Source organism: Mustela nigripes, chromosome 8 (genome assembly GCF_022355385.1).
Source record: "Mustela nigripes isolate SB6536 chromosome 8, MUSNIG.SB6536, whole genome shotgun sequence".
In the NCBI taxonomy this organism is placed as follows: Eukaryota; Metazoa; Chordata; class Mammalia; order Carnivora; family Mustelidae; genus Mustela; species Mustela nigripes.
Window position 1 is genome coordinate 28,294,657 of NC_081564.1, and position 25,433 is coordinate 28,320,089.

The following is a 25,433-nucleotide window of genomic DNA, read 5'->3' on the forward strand; positions in this document are numbered from 1 at the left end:
GGGGCGCTAACCTTGCCGGGAAGTGCGGCGCAGGCCGGAAGTGCGGCGCGTTCGGCACAGGGCTCACCGGGAAATGTAGTCCTTCGGAGCGGCCTGGGGCGGTGGCTGCACGTCCCGCGGACCCGGTGGCAGATCGGGCGTGGACCCGGGATGGCTGGGCCGGGGGGCTCGGGAGGCCCGATTGGGGCCGGGGCCCTGGCAGGCAGCGCAAGGTCCAAGGTAGCCCCGAGTGTGGACTTTGACCACAGCTGCTCGGACAGTGTTGAGTACCTGACACTCAACTTCGGGCCCTTCGAGACAGTGCATCGTTGGCGGCGCCTCCCGCCCTGCGACGAGTTCGTGGGGGCCCGGTACGGCGGCTTGGGGATGGGGGTGTGTGTGAGGAGGTCCCGGGGCGGGGTCCAGGGGCCGAGGCCGGGGCGTGGTGTCCAGGAGTGGTATCTGGTAATGGGGGGTGGGGAGGAAGTGGTGATGTCCTGGATGATGTCGAGGCCTTAGGAGGGTGTTCTGAGGAAGTCTCAGAGCGGGGTGGCCTGGGGCAGGGTACTAGAGGGTGTTTATGGGTCTGGAGCTGGGTTCCCAGGTGCTCTGCAGTGGGGCAAGGAGTCCAGAGAGTCCCAGGGCAATGTCAGGGTCCCTGTATACAGGGTCCTGGGGTACTTGTGGAATTTGGGGATCTCTAGTGATCTTGGGCAGTTGGGAGGTGATACCTGAATTCTGCAGCAGCCTGGGTGCTTAGTCTCATTTGTTGGCTGCCCCCAGGAGGGTCCCAGCCTCACTGCCAGCCACCCCTTTTTTCTTTTCCAGGCGCAGCAAGCACACAGTGGTGGCCTATAAAGACGCCATCTATGTATTTGGTGGAGACAATGGGTGAGTGAGCGTGAGCATCAGGGTGTTTGGACCAGGGAGGGAGAAACATGGTGGTTCTAACTGGGTTAGTTCTAACTGGGTTAGCTAAGTCCTCAGCCTTTGTTTCTCCACATGAGAGAAAGGCCCTCTGCACAGCATTCAGTGGGTAGCACATGCTTGGGACACACAAATGTGCCTCTTGTTCTGAGCGAGTGGACACGGCCTTGAAAGAAAGACATCCGCTCTGGCTGCCACCCTCCCCAGACACTTTTCATTCTCTGCCCTTCTCCCTGGGCTTTATCAACATGCCCCACATGGCAGCGTTTAGAGGACAGTTTTATTTATTTTTCCTATTTCGCACTTTTTGTAAAGGTTTTCCCACACTGCTAGAAATTCCTGGGCAACAGCTTTCCTGACAATGACCTGGTGTTCTGTTGGTTGGGACACCTTCATGCCAGGAACTGTTCCCAGTTAGGTTGTGGCTGGTTTCCTTGGGTGAGAGATAATGGCAGAGACAAACCTTTGGTCTGTGCAGCTGGTTCCCCTGGGTGGCATTCCCCTAAGACCCATTCCCAGAGGGAAAGAACTGTTTTAGCTCTTATCATGGGCTGGGCCCTGTTAAGTACTGGGTGTGGGCATAGCCTACGTGCTTGGAGAGGAGAAGGGGGCCTGGTCTGGGCTGGGAAGCTTTCCTGGAGGGGTTGATGACCTGAAAGATAAGTCGGAGTGAAACGGGTAAGAGGACGAATGTTCTAAGCAGAGGGATCAGCATGGGCAATGGCCCGGGGTTGGGGAATGCAGAATGGCACTAGGCCTGGAGTCTGGGCAGGGCTTCCCTCCCCCCATTCATTCTTTGATGTGGTCAGGAAAGGCGGGGGATGCCCACCAGGGCTCTGGGAGGCTCAGGAGCCTGCTAGATGTGGGGTTGAGGCTTGAACTTTGGTCTCCTGGATAGACCCGGCTCAGTTTAAGTCAAAGCTTTGTGACTTTGGGCTCGGGTAGGTGGCTTAACAGCATTAACTGCATTGTGGTCTCCTCCTCTGTATAAGGGATGGCCATACGCCCTGCTTTTGCAGCGTGCTCCTGGGGGTCAGTGAGCACCAAGCTGGGAAGGGCTCCGGATGGAGGTTTTCTGCTGGTATAGTGTTTGCACCTGACCTGTTCTACTCAGGAGTCCATCCCTTCCTTTCAATTATAGGACTTCGTCTGAAGCCCAGAAAGGCTGGCCTCTGATTGGTTCTGCAGCCTTGGTTTTTCAGGACTCCCTGGGGTGTGTGTGTGTGTGTGTGACTTGGTGCTGGTGGGGTTCATAGGACCCTATGAGGACCTGCAGACCAGGCAGAATGGCCCTGGCTTCCATCCTGTCTCCCCCACAGCCTCTTCCTCATGAGCAGTCAGAGGGATCTGCAAATGCAAGTCTCATTGTGTTCCTCCTCAGCCCATAGCCCCGGGATGGCTCCCTTCACTCTGACTAGGAGCCTGAGCTGTCCTGGCTATCAACAAGGCCCTATACACTTGTGCCTGCCCTGCTCCTCTGCCCTTGTTTTGCATGGTGCTGGGCCACACCACTGCCTCGCTGTGTTCTGAGTGAACCAAGCATCTCCTGCTTGGACCCTTGCACTGGTGGTTCCCTCCTTCCCGCCCTTCCCACCTCTCTTCAGAATATGTTGTGAGTGAGGCCTTCCCCACCGCCTGGGCCAGCTGTCGGCCCTCTCTCCCCTTCTGCACCTCTTGCTGGCTCCATGGTAAGAGCACAGATCTCACGGGATCATCTCAGTGTTATCTCAAAGCACACAACTCTGTCCTCCACCAGGGCAGGACCTGTACCCAGTACATGGACAATTCAGTAAATGTGTGTTCCATGAAGGAATGAAAGAGGAAGAGGCATCTGCTCAGAGATGTTCACTGCAGGCTTAATGACAACCCCCAGACTGGAAAAGGTGGGGGGTCCAGTCCAGGGCAGTAGCGGGGAGCATCCCTAGGAGTGTTCTGTAGCAGGTAGCGTTGTCGTGGCAACTGTGTAGCAATGAGCAGAAAGACTCGCTACAATGTGGCACCAAGAAACAGGGTACAGATTTGTCTCACTCTGGGTGCAACTTTGCAAAGATGGACTGGGTACAAAGGAAGATGGCTTCCTGCAGTGTCCGATAGGGGGAGGGGGGAGAAAGGGAGGGGGAGGAGGGGCAGATGGGAGAGGGGAGAAATGACAGTCACATCTCTGCTTCCTGGCTCCTGGCTTCCGGACTGCATGGCCTTAGACAAACCCTTTATCTTCCAGGCCCTTTCCTCTTCTGTAAATGCAGGTGGGGAGCACAGCCCCCTGCTATAGACTGAGGGAGGGGTGCAGGGGGGATCCTGTACCGGCCTGGCCTGCAAGGGGTGCCAGGCCCCTGTTAATTGACTCCCTTTTTCTTTCTTACTGACACAGATGCGGTGGTAACGTTGCAGGTCCTGGTACATGGCCAGTGGATTTGTTTCCTGTTTTATTGTATCTTGAATGTAGTTACATTGGTTTTCCAATAAAGAGGAGGAAGGAAGATTAGAGAGGAGCAAAAGGGCCTCCCCGGAGACGTGGGAAGCTCTGCCTTGTAGCACAACCTCAGAGAAGGGGGCGCTGAGACTTGGGAGTGAGAGTAGGGGGTCCTGGAGCCTGTCGTGAGGTGTGGGCCCTCAAGCAGTCAGGATCATGCTTTGGATCTGACCCCAGGCAGGCGGGTCCCACATGCATCACTGCCCTGGTACCCGCACCAGTGGGGGCGCGCCCTTTGTGGTCCCTCCCTGGTCCCTCAGGCATCAGCTGGTTGCCTGACCTGGGCTGAGTCCCCATGATGGTCCCACCCCCACCACCCGGGCTGCAGTGTCCATCTCCTGGGTCCTGGAGAGCAGACCGGGACCAACCCAGGACCGACCCCAACCTGTCCTTGGCTGTCTTTCAGGAAGACCATGCTCAATGACCTCCTGCGGTTCGATGTGAAGGACTGCTCCTGGTGCAGGTGGGTGGCCTTGGAGTCCCAGCCTGCCTTTCCCCCAGAACTCCGTAGCCCTGTGCTGGCCCCAACTACTAGCAGACTCGTGCTGGGGAAAGCTAGAGACCAGCTTCGGGGAGGAGAAAACAGTGGTCTTTAGTGTTCCCCTCTGTCTCCTGGGTTCCTTTCCCAGTCTGCAACTCAGATTGATTATTCTGAATCCTCTTAATCACGGGGGTCTGTTGGATTGGTTCCTGGTCCATGCACTGTGCCTCCAGAGAGCCCTGCAGTCACCGGGCCTTCTCCTGGGCAGGGAGCTGCTGTGGGATTTGACACTGGGAGTGGGGGGAGGAGGCATCGGCTGTTGGGTCCTTCCAGGACCGACCCTGTGCTGCAGTGGGGCAGTGGGGTGCAGCCCAGGGGCTGGCAGTCGGCAAGGGGCCTTCGTGGGGCCTCTCCTCTGCCCGGAGTCCCCACATGGGTAGTGGGCCAAATGCAAGCCCTGGCCACCTCCGCCAGACGGCCCTCCCAGCTGTGTGGCCTTGGGCAAGGCACTGCCCTCTCTGAGCACAGCAGATCTGTACCCGTCTGTTCCAGTCTCCAGCCCTGCCCAGGGGGCAGCTCTCAACTGAGGGGGAGAAAGGGATCCCAGGATTCGGAGGTACAGGGCTGGCCGGGCACTCCTGCTCCTGAGCTCCGCCATCGGCTTGTGCGGGAGGAGCACAGAACCTCCGAGTCACCTGGGTGCCCCACTGTGGACAGCTCTGTGTGCCTCTGCCAGTCCCTCTGTGGCAGGGTCTCACCGCCCCCTTTGGATGGAGGAGGATGTCCAGGCCCAGGGTGGCATCACTGAGCGCTGGGATTGCTGTAGAAGTTTATGTCTTGTTCTTCTCGCCCTGGCTTTCATAACATAGCCAATAGTTACACATTAATTTTAAGAATCACCCTCAAGACTACAATTCTTCACTAATAATTGCTTAAGGATAACACTCTGAAAAGGAGCAGCCCCAGGAAAGAGGTAGAGAAAGAGGGGTTTTAGTTCAATAAGGAACGTGTGTGGACAGTGGCTGCTGGAGTCGGGACACGGCGCCACCGAGGGCGCCCAGATGGCAGCTGCGGGCTGAGTTGCTCTCTGCTGTTGAGTCTGAAAAGCAGATGTTACAAAATACTCACCCCGTGACTCCATTGACAAAACTCCTCAGAGGCATTAACAAGCATAGAAAAGGGGTGTGTGTGTGTGTGTGTGTGTGTGTTGGGGGGTGGGAGGTGACTTAAAGCTACAGATGGAGCTTTCTGGCAAGTCTTTTCGCTGCTTCTGTGTTTCCTTCTTTATCAGTCATTTTTGTTCCAAGTTTCTATAATGAGGGGCATCTGGGTGGCTCAGTTGGTGGAACATCCGACTCTTGGTCTCAGCTCCTGTCTTGATCTCAGGGTTGGGAGTTCAAGCCCCGTGCTGGTCCCTGTGGAGCCTGCTGAAAAATATAAAAATATAAAACTTCTATAATGAGATAGGTATTGCCTATAAAATGCAAAAATGAAAGGAATCCCGGGGTTGGCAGGGGGTGCCCTGTGTGGCTTGGACTGCACAGCTGATCCCTGCTGACTCACCACTCCCCTCCCCACCCTGCAACTTACCCCCCCCAACACCAGGGCCTTCACCACCGGCACCCCGCCAGCCCCCCGCTACCACCACTCAGCTGTTGTCTACGGAAGCAGCATGTTCGTCTTCGGTGAGCTGCCTCTTACCTCCGGGGCCCGTGCCCTCTTTGGGGCTCGAAGCTCCCTTGTCCTGACACCTGGCCCAGGGCTCACTTGCGGTGTCCGGCCAGTCTCTCTGTCCATATGCTGTCTTTTTCCGCCGGAGTCCTCTGGGTTCCTGCACTGGCCTAGGGGCCTCGCAAGGGCCCCTGTGGCCCTGTGGGTCCCTTTCCCTCACTGTGCCGCTCTCGCGGGGTTGGAATGGTCTGCCTTTGTGACCGGGTGGGAGGGTGGTGGCTCTCTTCCCTCCTCTGTCACTCCGCCAGGGGCAGAAGACAGGGTTCTGCTCATTTCTGGATCCCCAGAGGCCAGGGTGGGGTCAGACAGGCAATAGGTTCTCCCCAAGGTTGACAGAGGGAGTCCCACGACACGTCTAGAGAGGCCAGCCTTTTGCTTCAAACCCGCCTCCTGGGGTTTGAAGCCTCTGAGAGGCTGTCTTTGGGTATGACCGTTTCTCCCTCTCTCTACCCAGGGGGCTACACTGGGGACATTTACTCCAATTCTAACTTGAAGAATAAAAACGACCTTTTTGAATATAAGTTTGCAACTGGCCAGTGGACGGAGTGGAAGATTGAAGGACGGTGAGAGACTTCGCTGAAACCTTCAGGGGGTGAGGGGTGTCCTAAGGGCTCCTCGACTGAGTCCCCTGTAGCCTTACAGAAGAAGAGCCCGAGGCCCAGAGAGGACTGAGTTGTGCTCACTCCCAGCTGTGCCTGTCTGAGGCCTCCTCCCTGCCCTTAGATTCTCTCCTTTCAAAGTGCAGAGGGGGCCCCAGTGGACTGCTGATGGGTGCTTCTCTGGTCCTGCTTGGTGAGGAACACCCCTCCCCCCCGGCTTTGATATTTTGGTGTTGGCTGGAAGGGGGCTTTACCCTGTGAACATCTGAATTCCTCATTCTCCTGCCCCTGCCTCATGAGCTCAGCCTCATGACCCCCGGCTGGCATCCCCAGAGCCCTGGCGTCAGCAAATGTAGGTGTGGCAGCTCTGGGGGCCCGGCTGGCCCCATGGGGCTGTGAGGCTCGGTTCTGTGCTGGGTGACCTCGCTCCTCACCCCAACCTTGCACTACAGGTTGCCAGTCGCCAGGTCCGCCCACGGCGCCACAGTGTACAGTGACAAGCTGTGGATCTTCGCTGGCTACGACGGCAATGCCAGGTAGTGGGTGCCCAGCCCCAGCCCCCCACCTCTGAGCAACCCCGCTGGTGTCCTGAGCCCCAGACCGGGCCTTCCTGGCGGGGTCAGGCTCGGGCTGGCAGGGAGTCTCAGGAGGGTCGTGTGCACAGGAGTGAGGGGAAGAAGATGATGGGTGGGTTGGGGGTAGAGAGTGACTGAGGGGCACCCCCGCCATTCCCACCGAGGACACCTCCTGGGGGCATCCAAGGGGGCAGCAGGCCAGGCCCACACTTTCACAGCTGTTTGCAGGCATGCTGGTCTCTCTTGGCTGCACTGGGTGTTGGGTGGGTGTTGGGTTGGCTGGGGGTTGTCAGAGCTGTGGGGTGGATGGTGGCCCCCTGAATTGCTGGGTGAAAATCCTCAGGCCTGAAGTGAAGAGGGACCCTGAGGGGCCTATGTGAGCACGTGGTGGCAGAAGCAGGCTCAGACCCAGCCCCTCCCCTGTGGACGACAACACAGGGTTCCTGCCTGTGTACCGGGCATTTTCCCCCTCATTTTAGACAATTGGCTTTACTGTATTTTTCCGATTATAAAAGTAGCATGTGCTCATTCGTCAAGATCTCAGCATCATAGAAACTCCAAGGGGTAGGGCGCCTGGCAGGCTCAGTTGAAAGAGCTTGATCTTAAGGTTGTGAGTTTGAGCCCCATGGTGGGTGTGGCAGTTACTAAAAAAAATTAATTAAAAAAGAAGAAGGACCAGCTCCAAGCGGTGACAATGTTAGTGGTAGTTTCTTCTCTCTCTCTTTTTTGAACAGATTTTATTTATTTATTTATTTATTTTTAAAAGATTTTATTTATTTATCTGTCAGAGAGAGTGAGCATAGGCAGAGGCAGAGGGAGAAGCAGGCTCCCCGCTGAGCAAGGAGCCGGATGTGGGACTCGATCCCCAGACGCTGAGATCATGACCTGAGCCGAAGGCAGCTGCTCAACCAACTGAGCCACCCAGGCGTCCCCAGATTTTATTTATTTGGGGCTTTTATTTATTTGGGGCTCTAAGCCTGGGTGGCTTAGAGGGTTGAGCATCTGCCTTCGGCTCAGGTCATGATCCCAGGGTCCTGCTTCGGGCTCCCTGCTCAGCCAGGAGCCTGCTGCTCCCCCTGCTCATACTCAGTCTCTCTCTCTCTCTCTGATAAATAAATAAATGGAATCTTTAAAATAAAAAAAAAAATTTATTTGACAGAGACACAGTGAGAGAGGGAACATAAGCAGTGGGAGTGGGAGAGGGAGAAGCAGGCTTCCCACCAAGCAGGGAGCCTGATCCAGCGCTTGACCCTAGGACCCTGAGACCGTGACCCGAGCTGAAGGTAGATGCTTAACAACTGAGCCACCCAGGTGCCCGTTAGTGGTACCTTCTTCGAGTGTTGCCTCTTTTAGCCCCCAGGAGTCAGCCCAATGAGATCAACATTGGCACAGTGGCCAGACATTGTGCATGAGGCCACGTGTTCCTGTCTGGCAGGGTGCATAGAAAAGGGATTCAGCCAGCCCCCCTGCCCTGAAGCTCCCACCTCATGGCTGCTCCCTAGACCCCTGATCAGAGCTCTGTGGGATGTGTCCCTCCCTGGAGCCATCCCTCCTGGCTGGCCCCAGGCCCACCCTACCGCCAGCCCCAGCTGCGGAGATCCTGACTCCCCTGTCCTAACACAGGTTGAATGACATGTGGACCATTGGCCTCCAGGACCGAGAGCTCACATGCTGGGAGGAGGTGAGTTTGGGGGGCCAGGGTGGGGCAGGAGAGGCAGGGAGGTGAGGGTTTTGGGGGGCCAGAGGAGGGGCTGCTTTGTTCCTCGCCAAAGCCCAGCCTTGTCCTCAGCTGCCTCCTTGCTGACTTCCTGCCCGATCTCCGCTGCCCTTACCTAGTGACAAAAGGCTCTGGGTTTTGCATCGAGTCACGTCCGGTGACTGGTGCAGCTTGGGAAAACCCACCCTTACTTGAACACAGCGAGTTCAGCCTGCTGGTGGGTGTCCTGCAGGTTGCTCTTTCTGGGCGATCTGTCCGACTGCTCCATTGTCTCCCCCCTGGGTTATCTTCCACTTGTAGTGATGATTTTTAGCCTCAACTGTTAGAAACTGGGCCCATTTTAGGTGGACAAGGTGGGGCTCTACTCCGTTCTACAGAAATTAGTCTAGGAACCCTGACTGATGGAAGAAGTTTCAAGAATGAAAGTCATCCCAATTCAGCGGTGTCACCCGCACACCCAGTCCCATGAGGGCCCTGGCTGAGCTGCCTTCCCCACCCCAGGTGGCTCAGAGTGGCGAGATCCCGCCTTCCTGCTGCAACTTCCCAGTGGCTGTGTGCCGGGACAAGATGTTTGTGTTCTCAGGGCAGAGTGGAGCCAAGATAACCAACAACCTCTTTCAGTTCGAATTCAAAGACAAGACGTGAGTGCCCTGGTGCTGGGACTGGTGGTGGGCACCCCTGACGGCTGCCTGGCCGGCATCATGCCTGCGCCCTTTGCTCCCCAACCCTCGTCCCACAAACACACCCGGCCTGCTTGAGGCTCTGCAAGGGGGGCACATCCCACCGTGTGGGCCTCACACAGGTACCATCTCCCATGGAGACACACTGCTGGTGTGAGGTGCTTAGCACGGAGTCTCCTACAGAGCTCCTCCGCCCCCCCCCCCCCGAGATGGGCATCGAGGGCCCCTGCCACCGGAGTTGGGCTTTGCACAGGCAGATCTCCTGCCCGTTGGCAGGGGCAGCAGGTGCGGGGGCGGTAGTGGGCAGCAGCTTGGAGCCAGATGGCATGGCCTGCCTGGCCAGGATCATTTGGGTTTCAAAGAAAGGATGTGCTGGAAGGTGTTGGGAAGTCCTGGGAGGGTGGTGGATGTAGGAGCAGCATCAGAAAGTGGGGTCCTGGGAGTCCTGGGAGCAAGGACTTACTTGGCTGTGGGAATTATCACACGTGTCCGAGTTGTGGACACATCTCTGTTCCACGGAGAGTGGGATTGCCTCACTGTATGGAGGCCACCCCTCCTGCCTGCTGCTGCTGCCTGCTTTATGACTGGGGGGGCCCAAGGGGGCGCAGGCAGAGTGGCTGCTAGAGCGAAAGGGGATGAGGGGCACTGGGCAGATGCGCTTAGGCCCTGCTTTGAGCCGGCTGGGTGCCCCAGGCGGAGGACGTTGGGGAGTCAGAGCCTCCACTCCAGCACTGGGTTCCTCTTATATGCCCCCAGGTGGACGCGCATCCCCACCGAGCATCTGCTTCGCGGCTCCCCACCGCCCCCGCAGCGGCGCTATGGGCACACCATGGTGGCCTTTGACCGCCACCTCTATGTGTTTGGGGGCGCAGCAGACAACACACTGCCTAATGAGCTGCACTGCTACGATGTGGACTTCCAGACTTGGGAGGTCGTCCAGCCCAGCTCCGACAGCGAGGCAAGTGCTGTCCGGAACAGTGGCCGTGGCTCCCGAGGTGGGGCTGGGGGGTTGTGGCCCAAGGGGGCTGGGATCCTGACTTAGCTGCCCCTGATGCCCCACAGCTTCCCACAGCCTCAGGGTCTCTCTGGGAGGCTCCAGACAGCCGACCAGAGCAGAGAGCCAGGATGACTGAGGCCCGAGGCCCTGGACACCTGTCTTGGCCCGACCCGAGGCCCTGGGCCCCTGTTCTCCATTCTTCCAGTCTGCGGGCTTTCAACATGGCACTTCTGGCCCTGTCTGCACAGTGCTGAGGGTGTCCTGCCAAAACACCCAGCTTGAGTGCTGCTGGTGTCCCATCTGAGCTGTGCCGCCAGGGCCCCTCAAGCCCATGGCTCAGCCCCTCCCAAATGTGGCTCTAAGCGCTCTTGCTCTTGAGCAAGGTTGGCAGGAGGTTGGTGTCTGCTGCCCGGCCTGGCCCTGGCAGACTGGTTCCATGCTCACGTGTCCATCCCCTCCAGGTCGGCGGGGCTGAGGTGCCAGAGCGAGCATCGTCTTCTGAGGAGGCGCCTGGCCTGGCCTCTGAGGACCGAGGTGGCTTCAAGAAGTCCCGCGATGTATTTGGCCTGGACTTCGGCACCACCGCAGCCAAGCAGCCTGCCCCACCAGCGTCTGAGGTGAGGGTTGGGACCCTGACTACTGTCACTGCCACCCACCCAGTGCCAGTCCTGTGGCCAGCCCCTTTCACAGATGGGCAGACCGAGGCTCAGAGAAGTACTGGTCGGGGTTACTTACCTTCTCCACACCCCTTCCCACCCAGCTGCCAAGCGGAAGGCTCTTCCATGCAGCCGCGGTGATCTCAGACGCCATGTACATCTTTGGGGGCACGGTGGACAACAACATCCGCAGCGGGGAGATGTACCGGTTCCAGGTGGGGCTGGCGGGCCGACAGCAGGGGGCTGGCCAGGGTGGATGGGCTGGGGATGCGTCACCCTGAGGAGGGTAGGGGCTGGGCCAGTGGCCACACTGGGATCTCCTTCGGCAGTTCTCCTGTTACCCCAAGTGCACGCTGCATGAGGACTACGGGCGTCTGTGGGAGAGCCGCCAGTTCTGCGATGTGGAGTTTGTGCTGGGCGAGGTGGGTGCTCTCCCTGTGCCCAGCCTGCCTGCCACCCTGCAGGGTGAGGGCTGTGTCCCGAGGCACTACTGGCCTCCCACTCACCCCTGAAATCCCAGACCCCCCTGCACTGGGGCCGCCGGGGCCTCCATCCCTGCCAGGAGGAGGGTTCCATGTTGCCCACCAAGATGTAATTCTTGCTATAGAAAGAGGAATGCGTGCAGGGCCATGTGGCCATCGTCACTGCTCGGAGCCGCTGGCTCCGCAGGAAGATCGTGCAGGCACGGGAACGGCTGGCCCAGGTGAGGTGTGGCTCTGCCCTGCCTCTCGGGCCAGGGCGGCGGCAGCCCTGGGGCGCCCCTGAGCTCCCCTTCCTCTCCCTGCAGAAACTGGAGGAGGAGGCAGCCCCGGCTCCCAGGGAGGTCCCTGGTGGGGCAGCGGGGGGAGCCCGGCCACCCCTGTTGCACGTGGCCATCCGTGAGGCTGAGGCCCGGCCCTTTGAAGTGCTCATGCAGTTCCTCTACACGGACAAGATCAAGTACCCGCGGAAAGGTGCAGTGGTGAGGGGGTGCGGGGAGCAGGGTGGGCAGGTGGACAGCCTGAGACTCAGTGGCCACGACCACCCGCGACCACTCGTGTGGTGGAGTTGCTGTCCACTGTCCTGGATGTCCTCCTCCCTCTCCGTGCGTCCCTGAGGCTCAGAGAGTTCTGGGCTGCAGGCCACGTGGAGGACGTGCTGCTCGTCATGGACGTGTACAAGCTGGCCCTGAGCTTCCAGCTCTGCCGCCTGGAGCAGCTGTGCCGACAGTACATCGAAGCCTCCGTGGACCTGCAGAATGTGCTGGTTGTGTGCGAGAGCGCCGCCAGGCTGCAGCTGGGCCAGTTAAAGGTGCGGCCGGCATGCAGGGCCCACAGTGCCTGCCTACAGCCACTGGCACTCTGGCAACCCTCCTTCCCCCCATCCCCCGCAAGCCATCCCATTCAGGCTGCTGCCCCATGGGCCAAGGCCTGACCCTGCCTGCCTGCTCCGGCTTGTGTGTCCCAGGAACACTGCTTGAACTTCGTGGTGAAGGAGTCCCACTTCAACCAGGTGATCATGATGAAGGAGTTCGAGCGCCTCTCTTCACCACTGATCGTGGAGATCGTGCGGCGGAAGCAGCAGCCACCTCCCCGCACCCCCTCGGAGCAGCCTGTGGACATCGGTAGGGACCCAGGCCCCATCCCTGAGAGCAACAGACCGGGATGGATGGCATTCGTCTTGGGTAGAGATGGGAGCTGTGGAAGGACCTGCCTGGCCTTCAGGGTGGGGTCTGTGTGCAGGGGACCCAGAGTGCTTCTGGTCTCAGGGGCATGGGCAGACAGCTCTCAGGCTCCCTGGAAGGAAGACGCCCCGACCCACAGGGCATCCTCAGGGTGGGGATTCTCCTGAGCCCATTTCTGAAGGTGGACACAGGACTCCTGTCTGGCAAGGGTGGCTGCCCGGGCTAACATCAGGTTTGAGGGCTCCCATCCACGGTCACAGTGACTAGACCCTGAGCTACTCTTCGAGGTATGCCCACCCTTTGGGGCCTAGTGAGGGGCAAGCACAGTCTGAACACTTCAGATGTTCTGGTTCCTCCCTTGTCCCCACCTAGCCCGGGAAGGAACAGCACAGTCTCATTCATCTCCTGACTCCCCAGGGCCTGTGCTGCCTCTGGCCATTGGCCCTGAGTGACATGTGTCAGGACACAGTACTTGCCAGGACCAGAGGGAGCTTAATAAGCACAAGGGAGGGGAGGAGGGCTCGCAGGGCTGAGTTGGGGAGATAAGACTCTGGGGGGCAGGCCAGAGTAGGGCTTCTGCCTCCAGGGGTGGTGTTTTCAGGGCAGCAAGATGGGCAAGAAGCAGTGTCCATGGAGCCCTGAAGCCCAAATGGCTCAGGGTCTGCTGGGGGAGCAAGCGGCTTCTGCTCAAGGTCCCCCGACACTACCCCTGGGGCTCCCCCCCGCCAGGCACATCTCTGATCCAGGACATGAAGGCGTACCTGGAGGGAGCAGGTGCGGAGTTCTGTGACATCACTCTGCTACTGGACGGGCACCCAAGACCGGCCCACAAGGCCATCCTGGCCGCCCGCTCCAGGTGGGTGGAGGGGGTGGTGTGTGGAGGGGGTGGTGTGTGGTGGTGGAGCCAGGCAGGCCCACATTTGCTGCAAAGCCAGCAAATGCCTGCATTTGCTGCGAGCCAGGAACCCCTCCGCCCCTGTCTGCAGCTACTTTGAGGCCATGTTCCGGTCCTTCATGCCAGAGGACGGCCAGGTGAACATCTCCATCGGGGAGATGGTGCCCAGCAGGCAGGCCTTCGAGTCCATGCTGCGCTACATCTACTACGGGGAGGTCAACATGCCGCCCGAGGACTCTCTGCATCCTCCCCGCCAGGGGGCGCTCCCAGGGCCCACCTCAGGCGGCTTTGGAGACCGGCAGAGGCTCCGAGGATTCCCCGGTGCTCTCCCGGGGTTCCCTGAAGGGGTTGGTGGGCAGGCACAGAGGGTCTGCAGCCAGGAGGGGTGGGTGGATTCTTGACCCTCATCACTGCCCAGAGGAAGGGGTCGGTCAACGTCCCATGTGACAGGTGAGTAGATCACCACGGTGGGATTCCTGGTCACGTCACTTCTTAGGGGTCTGAACTGGGTGTGAGAGGCCTTCCAGGGCTCTGAGGCCATGGTCAGTCCTGCAAATGGGAATGTGGGTGTTTTCTTGGGAGAGGCTTCTGGGATTTTTTCGGGTCTGGACAAAGCCCAGAGTACTTCAGAGTCTGTGTAGAGAGCAAGTTGGATGGGAGCCCTGGGCCAGCGCCTGGTGTCAGGGTGGGTTTCCTTGTTCTGAGCAGGCAGGAGGCAGCTTAGGTTTCCTCTGTCTCTGCGGGGCCTGGGGCTCTAGCTGCACCCTCCCCGGGGAGATGGGTAGGTGGCAGGAGGACAGGCTCCTTGGGCCGGCAGCTCCTTAACTAGCCCCCAGCTACCTGTTTGCGGCCCCCTACTATTACGGCTTCTACAACAACCGGCTGCAGGCGTACTGCAAGCAGAACCTGGAGATGAATGTGACTGTGCAGAATGTACTGCAGGTAACTCATGGGTGCCCATGGGCCTCCTTGAAGCCCTGGGGGGGAGTGGTGGCTGAGAGAGGGAGCAGCCCCTCAAGGAACCTGCTGTTCCAGATCCTGGAGGCAGCTGACAAGACGCAGGCACTGGACATGAAGCGGCACTGCCTGCACATCATCGTGCACCAGTTCACCAAGGTCAGGGCCCTCCCAGCCCCGAACTGGCTGGCTGGCCCTTGGCATTGGCTTTGGCTGGGTGCAGGGTGGGGCGCATGGAAGCAGCTTCTCTCCTGCGGCGGTAGGCCTGGGGGCAGTGTGGGGGGAGGCACTCGGTCAGCCCATATCCTGGCTCGCCAGAGCTCGGGTGTGTGTGGGGGGGGGCACCCTGGCCCTCATGGGAATCCGGGTCCATCCAGTGTGGGTCTTCCAATTGCCTCCTGCAGGTTTCCAAGCTGCCCACGCTGCGCTCGCTGAGCCAGCAGCTGCTGCTTGACATCATAGACTCCCTGGCCTCCCACATCTCTGACAAGCAGTGCGCGGAGCTGGGCGCTGACATATGAGGGCCCACGTGGTGCCTGCCCACTCAGGAATCACTGTGCTTGCTCCTGCCCTGCCCACTGCAGACTACTGGATCTGCCAGCCAAGGGGCTGGCTTCCCTGAGCCTTCGAAGGGAAAGGGAACACGGGGTCTCTGCCCTGTTTCACTGCCGAGGACACAGGTCACACAGGGAGTGGATGGTGAAACAGATGCCCTCTCCCCCAACCCCAGCCAGAACCTCTCCTCGGAGGTGGGAGAGCCCACCATGGAGTTGGTGTGGGGCCGCCTATCCAGCAGGGACTGCATGGCTTGTGGATTTGGCCGCTGGGTCCTATTGCCAAGGCCCCTCTGACGTAGGAGCTACACAGTATCCCCTCACCTTCACAGAGGCGGCTGTTAAGGGCCCCTACTTCCATCCGGTTTGTGAATGGGCACATGGAATTGGACTCCAGATGAATTTTGGGGTGTGAAGGGCCCGGAGTTAGCACCTAGCCTGAAGGGCCACTCTGGCCAGGGCCTGGCTTCCAGAGGAGTTGCAGGATCTCACCCCACTGTGTGCACATCAGGGGCCCCCAGCTGCGCCAGGGGGAAGTCAGTGGAGGTGCCCCCCCCCAGTCCCCACGTATCCCTAATTATTTATTGTCATAGACATGCCATTAAGACCACAGTAGTGCTAATCTACTAGACACACCTCACAGGCATAGGCCCTCCTTGAGCGGGGGACAGATCATGTTTCCCAAGTGCTTGGGACATGCCAGGTCTCAGGGTTGGCAACTCCCCGCCTCATCTGAGGTGTCCCAATTGTGGGAGTGGGGCAGGGCTGTGCTCCAAGGGGAACCCTGGATTCCCAAGGCTGTCTTGCTCCTACACTGCATTAGAGGCTCCTGCCTAGGCTGGAAAGCTAAGGACTGGCCACCACATCCTTCCCATCTGTCAACAGAAGGCCCTGGGACTCCACGCTAATATAGAAAGCACTATTCTGCCTCCTTTCTGGCAGCAAGAACCCCAGGGACCCTCTTGCCCTAGCTATCAGGAAGCTACTTTGGGGGAAACAATCCTTCACACCTTCCTTCCCATTGTGCCCCCATGCAAACATGGCACCTGCCATGCCTCGGCCCTTACCGAAGAGCCCCAGGTGCCTTATACAGACAGATGGGGAGCCCCAGTGACAGGCGCCCTCAGGCATGGGGAGTCCATAAGGCTGCCAACAAACCAGGAAATGGACCAGCACGAGATGAGCCTCTCTGAGCCTGGAAACCCCAGGGAATGATGGACAGACCCTGCTCTATGGTGGACCCTTATAACCAGTTGCTTGACCTTCTCTTCTAAACCCATGAATAAATGAACTTACATACCACGGACCCTAGAAAGCCAATTTCAGAACATTGCGTGGCACTTTCCAGGACTAGGGAGATTTCAGTTATGCTCTTGGGCTATCGTGGCTGAAGCCCAGCAGGGAGTTAAAGCCCAGTGTGCAGTTAAAACCACCTGGCACCCTGAGCCATTTGCCCATCACAGACGTGGGGAAGCCTACATTCCAGTCAACTTGAACAACAATGGGGACTCAGGTTGAGGCCAGGATTGCTATCTACAAGGGTGCCTCTAAGCTTCCCCACCTCTTCCCAAACCTCTAGGGGACCAGAAGTGTCATTGCTTGGCCCTTACTACTGCCAAGCACATAGCACCAGGTCAGAAATTGCCATATTGGGCGCCTGGGTGGCTCAGTGGGTTAAGCTGCTGCCTTCAGCTCAGGTCATGATCTCAGGGTCCTGGGATCGAGTCCCGCATGGGGCTCTCTGCTCAGCAGGGAGCCTGCTTCCTCTCTCTCTCTGCCTGCCTCTCCATCTACTGTCAAATAAATAAATAAAATCTTAAAAAAAAATTGCCATATTTGTCTGTTTTTCAGATGAGCCCAGCATAGTGGTTAAGGGGGTAGGTAGCTGGTCTGCAGGCTGGGATTGAGGTGCTATGTTGGGCCGACCCTGACTGCTGGGCCAACAAGGCCAGTGGATGGAAGCCATGCAGGTGTCCTTGCAAACTGAATCTGGCCTGGGTTTCATGGGTGTTTTTTTTCAGAGAGGTGAGACTGCTTAAGTCTGGGCTGTTCAGGTACCAAGAAGAGGGTTCCTAGTGCTGCCCCTGGCCTCTGCTCACACCATCCTGTCCCTCAGAAAACCCTGGGGGGCCTGGAGTTGCAGGAGGAGAGGCAGGAAAGAGTTGGACTTCTTGTTTTCCGTAGCTGAGAGCTCAGACTCCAGGGGTAGGGTCCCAGCCCCAGCTGAGCCAGATAGCAGGGCCTCCTAGAATCCACTTTATTATGGCATCTGGCAGGTCTGGTGGACACAGCTCGGACTGGGTCCCTTTCCAGGTGGATTCTGAGGGAGGATGAGGCTGAAGCCCCACCAGGCAGCCCTTCATGTCAGCCCTGGGGCCGACAGTCGCTCACTCATGCCATGCTGCTGCTCAGCTGCATAGCAAAGTCCTGCACATGCTCCTTCAGAGTCTGGCGGGCATCTGCCTGTGCCCGCTTCTCCCGTGCCCGCTCCTGCTGAAGTTTGTTGAGCCGTAGCCGCAGGCGCTGCTCTCGCCGCTTGCAGGCCTGCAACTGGCGCTGGGCCTTGTCCAGGGCATCAAGTGCGGCCTCAGCCCGCCGCTTCCAGAGCAGGGCACTGCCCACCTGGTAGCTGTGCTCGTTCTGGATGTAGGCGCCAGCCGGGGGTGGGAGGCGCAGCATATAGGCAGAGGGTGAGACGGGCCGTGGCTCGAGTGGGGATGGCTGTCTCTCTGGTTCCCGCTCCGGTGAGGGCTGGGCGCTGCAGCCTGCTTCATCTGCCTGGGCACCCAGGGGCCCCAGGAGGTCTGAGAAGGGGCTGCTGAGACCAGCCTCCAGCCTCCCAGTAGGGGAGGCAGGCAAAGCGGCAGGGGCCGAAGCCTCTTCCACAGGAAAGCAGGTGACATCAGCAGGGGGAGGTGGAGAAAATGGAGTCGTGGGCCCTCGGCCCTCAGAGCAGCTGAGAGGAGAGAGAGAGACTAATAGGCCAGGCCAAGGCCTTGCCAGACCCCACTTCACCAGCCCACCGACCCCACTCTGCTGGCTCAGAACCCTGTCCAGCAAGATTGCTGGCAAACTAAATAAACCCATCTCTCAGGCTTGGGATTGGAGCAAGGCATCCTCCACCCACAGAACACATACCGCTTCCTGCATCGCCGGAGTCGGCTGACGTCGGGGGGGCCAGGTGGGTAACTGTGCCCCTTGGTCTTGGTTGTCCGGCGCAACTTGGAGAAAGACTCAAATATTGTGGGAACTGCCCCCTCCTTCAGCCTGTGATACCCGCTGTGGGGGAAAGCAGCCTGGATGAGATGGACAACACACCCTGCCACCCAGGGCAACCTGCAGGGCACAGAGCTAGCAGGCTCCCAGCGCCCCAGATCAGGCCCTCCCACACTAGCGCTACAGGAGGAGGGTAGGCATGTTGCAAGCACTTAATTTAGGGAAAACCAAGTTAGATAAGTGTTACACCATTCTCTTCCTCGAAGTTTTGGTGTATAGAAGAGCTGCACCAGAGCTAGGCTGACCAGCCAAAAGTGTTATTTCATTGTGGACTTGCTGGGAGGACTTAGGTCCTAAGGAACAACCTCTGAAAAAGCTAATGTTTTCCTCCCTTGTCACTGGCACAGTTATCCTGAGGGGATGGGTCTTAACGGTAACTGAGGTACAAAGCTGGAAAGATGCAGCCACACTGGGAACCAGGTCTGTCTGTCCCCCAGCAAGTGACTCCAGGATCCTCCTCTCCTGGCCCTAGAGCCGCCCCAATCGGCCAGCCACTCAGATGGTTCAAACCCTGCCCCAGTGATACTTGCCAAGGAAGCTCACCTGATTCCCACCAGCTCAAAGCAGTTTTCCTCGAAGTGTTTGGAGCAGAAGTAGATGTACTCGGAAGCCGGGTCCCACAGGCCCTGGCCACTGGGGTCCAGCCGCTGGCAGTTGGCCAGCCACAAGCCTCGCCGCGGATTGTCCTTCTTGGGAAGTCTGTGGAGCCACAGACCAGTGAGCACCAGGGTGTCTGCAACCCTGGGCTCCAGCTGCCCATGCTCTCCAGACGGCAAGGGCTGGTCCTGCACACGCCACCACCAGACCTCCCTTCACCTCTCCGGGTAAACACCGTCCTCCCAAGCCCAGATGAGGAAATAGGCCTCAGGGAGAGCAACTTCCTTAGTACCACCTAGCAGGTAAGAGTCACAGAACATAAGGCCCCAGGCTGGTGATCTCCCGTGCTTCCTCTCCCACCTAGACTCAGTCGCACCGGCACCGCCCCTTTCACCCTTTCCCATCTACAAGAACAAGCCTCGCGCCAAAGAGAGGATAGCACATGCGCAATCGTGTCTCCACGAAGAGGGAAAAACGGGCGCATGCGCACGTTAACCTTCCCGCGCCAGCACGCACGCGCGCTGACCTGTGGAAAGAGATGCCGCGGTTGCGCGTCTCGCGCGTGTCCCGTGTGCAGCAGCCGGCGGCGGAGCAGTGACGCGGCATCTGGGGAAGAGGCGGGAGCTTGGTCGTGGGTGGCTGTCCCGGCCCCAAGGGGCCTCGCGCCCCCAGCCGCCGCTTCGCTCCAGGCGGCCCTGGCGTGTCGGGTCTCCCCCGGCCCGATCTCGCCCGAGCCCCGTCCCAGCCCGTTCTCCTGACTCCCGTCAGCAGCACTCACGATCTCGCCATTGCTGCGCCGCCGAAGTCTCGCGAGGAGTGGCGCGCGGTGGAAGTTGGTACCATAGAGACTCAGAAGAGCGGGGCGTTGGCCCGAGGGGCGGGGCGGGCCCCGGAAGCGGCGGGAGCGTAAGATCGCCGCCGGATCTGCGCTGTCCCAGCCTACCTGAACGCGTGCGCCGTCACACACAGGGACCTCTCTTTGTCTTTCCAGCTAGCTCTTGGCTCTTAGCATCTAGGCGCCGAAGGAGCGGTTTCGCTTGGCGGCGCAGTCCCGGCCTAGAGCTCTGGCGGCGGGGAAGCGGGAAGCCGACAGGGTCCTGAGACTCACGCTGGCTCCCGGTAAAGCCTAGACTGCAAGAAAGTTAACTCCAGCGAGAACAGAAAGGGGCCACGATGCGTGATCCAAAGAACCTGACAAAGTCCAGTGCTCATAGCTTACTCCGGGAAAGGTGCCTATAAATTGGATGGGTGTGCGGTGGGCCGTGGTCACATTTTGGGAAAATGTAAATGGGCAGAAGGCTTTCTTGTTCCTTGTGGCAGGGAGGCAGCTGAGTTAGGGATAAAAACAAAGGGGCACGTGGGTGGTGGCTCAGTTGAGCAGCTGCCTTCCGCTCGGGTCATGATTCTGGAGTCCCAGGATCAAGTCCCACATCAGGCCCTCTGCTCATCGGGAGCCGGCTTCTCCCTCTGCCCATCGCCCCTTTCATGCTCTCTCTCAAATAAGCAGAATCTTTATAAAAAGAAAAACAAAGGCTGGGCGCCTGGTGGCTCAGTTGGTTAAGCGACTGCTTTCAGCTCAGGTCATGATCCCAGAGTCCTGGATCGGGTCCCGCATCAGGCTCCCTACTTCATGGGGAGTCACCTTCTCTGACTTTTTTTTTTTTTTTTACCTCTCATGCTCTCTTCCAAATAAATAAAATCTTTAAAAACAAAAACAAAGGCCTTAGGAGCGCCTGGGTGTCCCAGTCAGTTGAGCATTCTGCTCTTGGTTTGGCTTAGGTCATGATCTCAGGCTCCTGAGATGGAGCCCCACCTGGGCTTTGAGCTCAGCGCAGAGTTGGTTTGGGATTTTCCCTCCCCTCCTGCTTGGAGCCTTTTTTTCAAAAGTGAAGATGTGGGCACCTGGGTGTCTCAGTGGGTTAAGCCGCTGCCTTCGGCTCAGGTCATGATCTCAGGGTCCTGGGATTGAGTCCCGCATCGGGCTCTCTGCTCCGCGGGGAGCCTGCTTCCTCCTCTCTCTGCTTGCCTCTGCCTACTTGCGATCTCTTTCTGTCAAATAAATAAATAAAATCTTTAAAAAAAAAAAAAACTCTAAAAAAAAAAAAGTGAAGATGTATAAATCTTTAAAACAAACAAACGGGCGCCTTGGTGGCTCAGTCAGTTAAGCATCTGCCTTCAGCTCAGGGCCTGATTTTGGGCTCCCTGCTCAGCAGGAAGCTTGCTTTTCCCTCTCTCCACCCACCCCCTCCTTACCCCTGCTGGTACTCACTTCCTCATTCTCAAATAGATGTTAAAAGAAAAAAAAAAAAAGATTTAAAACAAACCAATTATCCCCCCTCCCCCCAAAAAGACCTTGCTGGAAACAGCCTCAGTAAATGCGTTTGTGCTAGGGGCGGAGCTGCCTCCTTGGCCCCTCCCACACGACTTGGTGAAAGTAGGCGCACCACATTCAGGGGAAAAAAACCCAACATTACTATTTCATTCTCCAAAGGAACACCAAGAGTAAGTGATAGATTTAAGAATAACCAAAGCATTTTTTCTAATTCCCTCCGCCATGCCTTTTGAAGCCTTCCTTCTAGGGGTAAAATGATAACTAAACATACGAACATGCGTAATTTTTTTGAGAGGAAACATGTTTTTTCCCCTGGAAATGCACTTTGAAAAGGCAGGTATCTGGATCGGGCATTCTGTCAAGGTGCAGCACAAGGGACACGATGCTTCAATACAGAAACTTTAATAGGTAAACATATCTTGTAATGTTACAGTGGGGACGATACAAAGGGATGGTAGCCAGGTGCACTCCCATTCAGTATTCTTCCCCTTCTTCGGCCTCTGCTTCCACGGAATCCACACCCACCTCTTCATAATCTTTCTCTAGAGCTGCCAGGTCCTCCCGGGCCTCAGAGAACTCCCCTTCCTCCATGCCTTCCCCCACGTACCAGTGCACAAAGGCTCGCTTTGCATACATGAGGTCAAACTTATGGTCCAGGCGGGCCCAGGCCTCAGCAATGGCGGTCGTGTTGCTCAGCATGCACACGGCCCGCTGCACCTTGGCCAGGTCACCCCCGGGGACGACAGTGGGGGGTTGGTAGTTGATGCCCACCTGTGAGAGAAAGGGAACATATGGCGATTATAATGTGGCCTCAGAAAAGATCGCTTTTTTTTTTTTTTAATTTTATTTATTTATCTGACAAAGCACACCTGTTGGGGGAGCAGCAGGCAGAAGAAGCAGACTCCCCGACGACCAGGGAGCCCAATGTGGAGCTCCGTCCCAGGACCCTGGGACCATGACCGGAGCCAAAGGCAGATGCTTAACCAACTAAGCCACCCAGACACTCCAGTAGCTTGCTTTTAAAAATGAGCTGTGGACCCAATTTAAATGAGCCCTGTATAACTGGTACTTTATTTTTTGACAGTACTGATAAGAATTTAACATCCTTTGTATGCTTTCAATTCTTAGATTTACCCACACAAGAGCACAAAGCTACATATATGAACATTTTTATGTATTTAAAGTACTAATGGTGGGTGCCTGGGTTAAGCCTCTGCCTTTGGCTCAGGTCATGATCTCAGGGTTCTGGGATCAAGGCCCGCATCTAGCTCTGCTCAGTTGGGAGCCTGCTTCCCCCTCTCTCTCTGCCTGCCCCTCTGCCTACTTGTGATCTCTGTCTCTGTCAAATAAATAAATAAACTCTTTCAAGTACTAATGGCAAAACTGGAAACAAATGTCCATCATGGCAAACTAAATTTTTATAGACCTTTAGTGAAACACTGTGGTCATGAAAAAGAAAAGGAACTGTGTCTTGGCATATAAACATGTTCAAGGTGTGTGTGTATATATATATATACACATATATATGTATATATATATATTTTTTAAGATTTATTTATTTGACAGAGCAAGAGACTGGGAGAGAGGGAACACAGCAGAGGGAGTGGGAGAGAGAGAAGCAGGCTCCCCGTGGAGCAAGGAGCCTGATGTGAAGAGCTTGATCCCAGGACCCTGGCATCATGACCTTAGCCGAAGGCACACACTTAACGACTGAGCCACCCAGGCACCCCTCAAGGTATATTATATACTTGGCAAAAAGAAAAGCAAGTTGGTTACTATTGAGTATTTATGCTTAGAAATAACCCTAGGTATTTTTACTCTGGGGTAACAAAACAGGATAGAGCCATTGATGGCTAAGGGAACATCATTGTGCAGGAGGATAAACACCTGGGAGTGTGCTGAGGCAGTGTCTTGGTGAGCACATAGCAGTTAGCAGCACTAGGGACACAGCTAGTCTCCAGAATTGTTATGGGGAGAGACATGGGCCAGAACTTGACCAGGGGTATGGGTGTCCTCCCACAACTCTTAAGGCCAGGCCAGCTAGTCCCTCCCAAGTGGGAGCACCACCAATTCCCTGCTTTCTTTGGCTTGTGTGTACTGAGTCAACTCTGTCACTGACAAGAACTTGCATCCTTTGCTGCTATTGCTGGCCTCTCGACATCACCCAGAACACAAAAAATATAAATTCCTTTGAAAATACACAGAATGAAGAACAAAGCAAGCTCCAGGGAAGGGGAAGAGGACTTTAGCTTTTCAGCCTTATATAGTGTTTTAATATTTTGCTATATATATGCATTTTTATAATAAAAAACTAAACACATTTAAGCAGAGAATATTGTGTATCCCTGAGTAAATGGTTAGAGAACACAGAATGTAACTACACTCCAGCTGACAAAGAGCTTAGAGCAATAAGAATGCAATATAGTTCCTTTGAGGCTGGCCTGTCTTCTGTAGGAATAAAAGCTATGGCTTTTACTGAGCTTCACCTAGTAAAGCTATGGCTTTACTGAGCTTCACCTAGTAAAGCTATGGCTTTACTGAGCCTGGGTGGCTCAGTGGGTTAAGCTTCTGCCTTTGGCTCAAGTCATGACCTCATGGGATGGAGCCCCATATGGGGCTTCTCTGCTCAGCAGGGAGCCTACTTCCCCCTCTCTCTCTGCCTGCCTCTCTGCTTATGTGATCTCTCTGTCAAATAAATAAATAAAATATTAAAAAAAAAAAAAAAAGAAAAGCTATGGCTTTCTGTAACTCCTCACAGACTGGCCTTCATGCTAGTTCACAGGAGCCAGAGATTCAGGAGAGAGAGCTTGGTCACAAGGCAACCCCCACAGTGCCTCCCAGGTGAAGCTGCCTTGGATATCCTTACCTTCTGAAGGTTACAGTGACTGAAAGAGAACTTCTTCCACCCAAGTCAAGAACTTGGCAGTTAGATGCGTGGAATAGATTTAAACTTTGACCTCTAATTCTAAGGTCTGCAAACTTCTCATATAAGATTTGTGGCTATTTCCAGATTGGTGAAACCTGTCATAAAAAGTTTACCCTTTCCTATGAGTCACTTTATTTTTTTTTTTTTTAAAGATTTTATTTATTTATTTGACAGAGAGAAATCACAAGTAGATGGAGAGGCAGGCAGAGAGAGAGGGAAGCAGGCTCCCTGCTGAGCAGAGAGCCCGATGCGGGACTCGATCCCAGGACCCTGAGATCATGACCTGAGCCGAAGGCAGCGGCTTAAACCACTGAGCCACCCAGGCGCCCATCCTATGAGTCACTTTAAATCCATCATTTTTATGCCATCAGAGATGATCTGACATCAAGGTATCTGACATAGAAAAAGTGGGGGCTGACAGGGCCAGACAGATTCAACTTCTGTGCAGTTACAGGTAAGCTACAGCCATTCCAAATGGGACCAGATGACATACATTTCTTCTACTTCTCATCATTTTCAATCTGAAATAACTGTAATGTACAGCTCTCTATACACCTTCAGAAATCATCAGGACGTACAAATAGGAGGGTCCACAGCTTTGTCAAGTGCAGAAACCCAAGGGTGAACAACCACTTTTAACTAAAAAGGACACAGAGTTCTCAAACCCAGGCACAGTGAGGCACTTAGCTGCATAATCACAATAGGTCTAGAGCCTGATAATCTGTTATTTGGCTTCTACGACATGTTCCCTTTTTCTTGGCAGACATTTCACTGTGACACTAAACAGAGTTGAAGGAACCACCTATTTATTATCAATGTGATACCACATATGACCCAGCATTCCCAGCATGGTTTGGAGAAACAAGAGTGAACTCGTCAGCCCCTACAGTAAACACTGTGTAACCAATTTAAAATTCTGCTTACATTTCTGCAAGTTTTGCCTAAACTGCAGTGAATAGAGATGTCTGAAGTTAAGTAAAGTCTAAAAAACACTATTTCTAATACAAAACACCACAAACCTAAGCAAAAAGAGAAATGTGGAGAGACCAGATGTACAGTCAGACTGTCTCTGATGTGCTCTGCATCACTTGCTGCCCATGGGGCCTTTAAGATACTAACAGCTGTTCAGCTCAGTCTTTACACTGTAAGATGTCAGTAATACTACACTGGGAAACTTTATAGGGTGGTTCTAAGAAATAAGGATACATGAAGTAGTTGGTATGCCGTTAGCAAATTCCTAAACTTGTTTTCTTTGCAGCCTAGCTGCCATGGAACAGGGGTATTCTCCACAAAGGGCATGCTGTGCTGGGTCTGCCGCTGCTGACAGGTAAAAACCACTCTGCATCACCCAGTCCTACCTTAAATCCAGTTGGGCACCAATCCACAAATTGGATGGTGCGCTTGGTCTTGATGGTGGC

General features: G+C 56.1%; 3 protein-coding genes across 4 annotated transcripts in view; 1 reads left to right on the forward strand and 2 right to left on the reverse strand.

Annotated features, from left to right (window-relative positions):
• The first annotated feature begins 44 nt into the window (after window positions 1-44).
• On the forward strand, window positions 45-16,186 carry LZTR1 (leucine zipper like post translational regulator 1). Its single transcript, XM_059409016.1, has 21 exons — window positions 45-350; window positions 808-870; window positions 3,786-3,842; window positions 5,466-5,545; window positions 6,046-6,154; window positions 6,643-6,726; window positions 8,389-8,446; window positions 8,984-9,123; window positions 9,919-10,120; window positions 10,621-10,776; window positions 10,920-11,030; window positions 11,145-11,237; window positions 11,423-11,518; window positions 11,603-11,768; window positions 11,936-12,105; window positions 12,262-12,418; window positions 13,208-13,334; window positions 13,465-13,614; window positions 14,210-14,315; window positions 14,409-14,489; window positions 14,735-16,186. The coding sequence occupies exons 1-21, from the start codon at window positions 151-153 to the stop codon at window positions 14,849-14,851; spliced, it is 2,523 nt and encodes an 840-aa protein (XP_059264999.1). The 5' UTR covers window positions 45-150; the 3' UTR covers window positions 14,852-16,186.
• Window positions 16,187-17,125: 939 nt separating this feature from the next.
• THAP7 (THAP domain containing 7) lies at window positions 17,126-19,636 on the reverse strand. Of its 2 annotated transcripts, none has more exons than XM_059409025.1 (5): window positions 19,536-19,636; window positions 19,284-19,363; window positions 18,704-18,859; window positions 18,023-18,163; window positions 17,126-17,840 (listed from the first exon to the last, which is right to left on the reverse strand). In XM_059409025.1, the coding sequence occupies exons 2-5, from the start codon at window positions 19,361-19,363 to the stop codon at window positions 17,276-17,278; spliced, it is 942 nt and encodes a 313-aa protein (XP_059265008.1). In that variant the 5' UTR covers window positions 19,536-19,636; the 3' UTR covers window positions 17,126-17,275. The 2 variants fall into 2 exon arrangements, with proteins under 2 accessions (XP_059265008.1, XP_059265009.1); XM_059409026.1 differs by lacking the exon at window positions 19,536-19,636 and adding an exon at window positions 19,479-19,482.
• A 1,895-nt stretch (window positions 19,637-21,531) lies between these two features.
• LOC132022972 (tubulin alpha chain-like) overlaps window positions 21,532-25,433 on the reverse strand; it is a 51,011-nt gene continuing 47,109 nt past the window's right edge. The window contains exon 4 of the mRNA XM_059408052.1: window positions 21,532-21,860. Coding sequence (XP_059264035.1) covers window positions 21,564-21,860 — 297 coding nt within the window. The 3' untranslated portion in view covers window positions 21,532-21,563. The remainder of the gene's footprint in view (window positions 21,861-25,433) is intronic.